Source organism: Palaemon carinicauda, chromosome 4 (genome assembly GCF_036898095.1).
Source record: "Palaemon carinicauda isolate YSFRI2023 chromosome 4, ASM3689809v2, whole genome shotgun sequence".
In the NCBI taxonomy this organism is placed as follows: Eukaryota; Metazoa; Arthropoda; class Malacostraca; order Decapoda; family Palaemonidae; genus Palaemon; species Palaemon carinicauda.
Window position 1 is genome coordinate 66,103,693 of NC_090728.1, and position 5,324 is coordinate 66,109,016.

The 5,324-nt window shown below is 39.9% G+C and overlaps 1 protein-coding gene across 1 annotated transcript in view; it reads left to right on the plus strand.

Annotated features, from left to right (window-relative positions):
* Positions 1–357: 357 nt before the first annotated feature.
* Positions 358–5,324, plus strand: part of LOC137639998 (uncharacterized) — a 6,497-nt gene continuing 1,530 nt past the window's right edge. The window contains exon 1 of the mRNA XM_068372339.1: positions 358–5,315. Within this exon, the coding sequence (XP_068228440.1) occupies positions 1,938–5,315 (3,378 nt within the window). The 5' untranslated portion in view covers positions 358–1,937. The remainder of the gene's footprint in view (positions 5,316–5,324) is intronic.

A 5,324-nucleotide genomic window follows, 5' to 3' on the forward strand; every position in this document is an offset into this window, starting at 1 on the left:
TATATATATATATATACATATATATATATATATATATATATGTGTGTGTGTGTGTCTATATATATATATATATATATATATATATATATATATATTGTAATGTCCTAACATATTTCTAATGTTACCTTTATATTAAGCCTCCACAACCGCCATCTGTTGTTTGGTTATGTCTCCAGACTTATATTTTAGTCCTTGTTTTCCTAGCACCGCTAGTGAATTATTGTAAAATTACTTATTTTTATTGTTGATCCTTGGGAAAACTGACTTAACAGCTTTCCATGCTTCGGTAAGTGGAGAGCTCCTTAACCTTTGGTGGTGAATACTTGTTTCTTAATTTAAAGCATTGTAATATTGTGCTATTCTTTTTAGTGGGAAAGGAGTAATATACTTTTGATTGTACTAATGGTTGTATTTATCCTACGGTAACCATTGAGGCATATAATAATTGTTCGATCACGAGTGTCAACTAAAAATAGAAAAAGGTTAACATCAAGGAAAAACGGAAATTCATTACAGTGGGGGCCTTGCCGGGATATGAAGTGAAGTGAAGTGAAGTGAAGTGATTTAAGCTCGTTAGTATAGTGATCGAATTTAGTGAATTTCCGTTAGTGTACAATCAATAGATATACCTCCACCGTTGTTGAGCTCTCCCTTCTACGAACAAGGTGCCGTATTGTATACGTCATCGCAAGTATTATTGATAGTTTGGAGGAAGTGCAGCGCAAGGAATCGGTACTTAGTCTCCGTTCTGTTGCCTTGACGTTGCCGACTATCGTTTTTTGCGTTCCTTAGTCACCCCAGACGTATTAGAATGCTTCGGGATTAATTTCCTTCATAGGGTACCCATCCCCTCTTGCCGATTGTTTGGAGGAAGTGCAGTGCAAGGAATCGGTACTTAGTCGCCGTTCTGTTGCCTTGACATTGCCGACTGTCGCTATTGCGTTCTTTAGTCACCCCAGTCATATTGGAACACTTAGGGTAACCATCCCCTCTCATCATTCAGGGATTAATTTCCCTCAGGGATTACTGTCCCTCTTTTACAGAATACGAGAACCCAGGAACACGTTTTCCTAGTGCTTTAAGTGAGTTTCGTGAAATTGATTTTGTATAACCTCAGTGTGCGTTCCTTAGAAGTATTTTACATAGCAAAGTGATAGTTTAGTGAAAGTGACGTTGTGCAACCTCCAGTGTGTGTTAAGTGGTTCTTGTATATTTAAGTGAATTTTTGTGAAAAGTGACGTTAACTAGTGCATCGTGCGTTGTTACTCATAGTTTCGAAAAACTTAGTGACTTATGTTGTTTATGATTTCGTTAAGGTAACGTTAAGTGGCAGTTTTGACTATTAGTGTATATTTCTTTAAAAGTGGTAATATATTCATACCCGTGACAGTAAGTGTTAGTGATTTATTGACAGTGTTATTGATTCGGTGATTTATTGACAGTGTTATTGATTCGGTGATTTAGTGACTTCATGTTTTTGATTCGGTGATTTAGTGAAGTCATGTTTTTGATTCGGTGATTTAGTGAAGTCATGTTTTTGATTCGGTGATTTAGTGAAGTCATGTTTTTGATTCGGTGATTTAGTGAAGTCATGTTTTTGATTCGGTGATTTAGTGAAGTCATGTTTTTGATTCGGTGATTTAGTGAAGTCGTGTTTTTGATTCGGTGATTTAGTGACGTGTTATTGTTTCGGTGATTTAACGACGTGTTATTGATTCGGTTATTTAGTGACGTGTTATTGATTCGGTTATTTAGTGACGTGTTAGTGATTCGGCGATTTATTGCCCTAGTACTTAAGTGATTCGGTGAATAGACCATGAAGGGATATTAATTTAATAATTCTGCGGTTTAGCCATTGGTGATTCAGTGTTTTAGCGATAGTGATTCGGTGACAGTGACAGTGCTCGTAGTGGATCAAGTGCTTTTTATGATCCACCATGTCTTTCAATGCAGTGAAGTTTTTTGAGGACCCTCGGGGGCACCTCTTATCGTTGAGAGATGCCAAGAAAAATGACTTGCGAAAGATTGCTGAACAAGCAGGGATTCCTGTATTGCCCTCCATGGTGAAAGCAGAACTTCTGGGTAGAGTTTTGGATTTCCTGGTAGCCAAAGCTTCCGTTTCATCAGAAGAAACTGCTCCCCTTCGGCCCCTTACGTTAGGGAGAGGTGAAGCTAAGGCTATAGAGGATCCAGAATTGGTGAAGCTCAAGTTGCAGCTTGAATTGGAGAGAGAGAAAAAGGCAACTCATCAAGCTGAATACGAGCAGAAAGAAAGGATGATAGCCTTGGAACGACTGGAAAGAGAAGAAAAGATACAAATGGAGAGACAACTGGCCAGTATCAGGTTGAACGAGAAAGGCAAAGAGAGAGAGCTTGGCGAATGTTTTTCCCTCACTAAGGCTCTTAAACTACTACCACCGTTTGATGAAAAAGAACCAGACGTGTTCTTTGGTATTTTTGAGGACACAGCCACAACTTTGCATTGGCCAAAAGAACAATATGTTCTACTCATTCGGAGTGCACTGAAAGGTAAGGCTGCTCATATAGCTTCGCAAATGTTAGAGGAACGAGATTATTATGTCCTAAAGAAAGCTGTCCTTGATGCCTATACCATTACAGCTGAAGGGTATAGGCAAATGTTCAGGAACTCCATCAAAGGAACCACCCAAACTTATTTGGAATTGTTTCAGGTCAAATTAAAACAGTTTAGAAAATGGCTAGAATCTGAAAACATAACTACCTTTGAACAATTACAGAACTTAATGGTACTAGAGGAGTTTTTGAGGAGAATTCCTTCCAACATTTCTATGTACATCAGAGAACGGCAGGAGAAGGAGGGGAAGAAGGCGGCTCTTCTTGCTGATGAATATCACCTCATCCATAAGGTAAAGAAACATAACTCTACAGATCAGGCAAGTATAAATATTTATTGTTCCTTCTGTAAACAGAAGGGACATGCCATTAAAGACTGTCCTAACCCCCGATGTCAATTTTCTAAGGTTATGCAGCCTTCTCAGCAAACAGCAGGGAACAGACCAGAGACTACTCAGAGCAAAAACCAAAGAAGGATTGCTCTCCATTGTTCTCAAGTCACAAATGACTTCTCTGATTTCCTTTGCTCTGGTACTGTCAATAATTACCCTGTAAAGTTGTTAAGGGACACAGGATCGTCACAAACTATAGTAAGTGGTAAATTGAAACCTCTGACTCAGCCTACTAATAAATATGTTACCATCACTGATCTATCCAGTAAATTAGTGTTACCTCTAGTTAATATGCATATAGATTGCCCTTACTTTACTGGAAGGACCGAAGTAGCCTTACTGGATAGAGAATTGCCTTGTGAGAAAGCTGATATTCTGTTAGGAAATGATTTAGCTGAAGGAACTGTCTTACCTAATCTCATTATTTCTCAACCAGGGTGTGTTATAGAAAATGAGCAGAACCAACAGGAAGTTCTACCTTGCCAAGCCACCACTCGTTCTGCTGCTACTAAAGCTGCAATTGGAGTTCCCACTGATGACGACACCTCAAACTCCTTACCAGACTTGGTTGGTCTCCATCATGATGAATTCGTCAATCTTCAGAGATCAGATGATAGCCTTAAGGGATGCTTCAATAAAGTTGAAAATCCCTCGGATAAGATCCATAAGTTACCCTTATTTTATCTAGAGAATAATATCCTCATGCGTCATTACAGGTCTCCTACACTGACTGAGAAAGACTCGTGGCGCGACTGTCATCAACTGGTTGTACCTGGCAGCCTCCGATCTTCAATCATGAAATTAGCCCACTCTGCTGAGAGTCATCTAGGCATCACGAAGACATACAGGCGCCTCCTAGAAGATTTCTACTGGCCCAGAATGAAGATGGACGTAAAGAGTTTCGTAGAGAGGTGTCATGTGTGCCAAGTTACCGGAAGACCTAATGAAAAGATACCACCAGCCCCTCTAGTGCCCATTGTGGTCCCTAGTACACCTTTTGATAAAATAATTATAGATTGTGTTGGGCCTTTGCCAAAAACTAGCCGGCGTAATGAATATATACTAAGTGTTCTTTGCCCCACTACTAGGTTCCCTCTAGCATTTCCACTTAAAAATATCTCTGCTAGAAACATTATCCAACAACTGATAAAAGTTTTTACATTGTTTGGTTTTCCTAGGGAACTTCAATGCGATAGAGGTACCAACTTTACCAGTACTTTGTTCCAGAGTGCTCTCCATCAATTTAATATCTTTAATGTTCTCTCTTCAGCCTATCATCCTCAATCCAATGGGGCCTTAGAGAGAGTTCATCAGACTCTAAAGAACTTGCTACGACGATATGGAATGGAAACGGAGAAGGAATGGGATGAAGACATCGACTTACTTCTGTACATACTTCGGAGCGTACCAAATGAGTCTACAGGAGTTTCTCCATTCGAGATGATGTTTGGACGAAGACCCAGGTCAAACCTCAGCATGATAAAAGAACAGATACTAAAAGGTTCTAGGAAAGAAAGTCAGGTAAGCCTTCCCCAATACTTGAAGTCCTTGGAGGAGAAGTTGTTGCATATCCATGCCTTCGCTCGAAAGAACTTGCAGCATGCTCAAGAAATTATGAAGGATAGATATGATAAGAAGGCAAAGGTAAGAGAGTTTAAGTGTGGAGATAAGGTGTTGGTATATCACTGCGTACCTGGCTCTCCCTTGAGAGAGAAATTCATGGGACCTTATAAGATTATCAGGCGGACCACAAAAACAAACTATGTTATTGCAACTCCTGACAGACGTAAGCCAACTCAGCTTGTACATGTGAACTTGATAAAACCCTATCATGAATCTACCACAGGTATAGTTAATCATGTAATTCATGACTTTAAATCTGCCAAGCATAGTTTGTCACTAACGCCTCTTAATCACAGGTCACAGAATGAGATGCAGAATGAGGTGCAGACTCCTACCAAGGTTGGTACAGACGTGAGCCACGAGGATGACGAGACTGATTTCAGTGTGAAGTCGACTTTGTCTTGGAAGGACATGAACAATTCGGAAATTCTAAAGTCCCTTCCACGGTTCCTAGACTGTTCACCAAATCAAAAGAAAGACTTGAGTATACTCATTAGCAAGTATGCATCAATTTGTTCAGATAGGCCTGGAAGTTGCACCAAAGTAAAGCATGATTTAGTACTAGAACCTAATACAAACCCCATCAGACAATCTTTTTACAGGGTATCTCATCGCCATCTGCCTATCTTGAAACAGGAAGTGGAATACCTGCTGGAACATAACCTCGCTGAGCCCAGTACATCCCCATGGGCTTCTCCATGCATTCTGGTAAGGAAA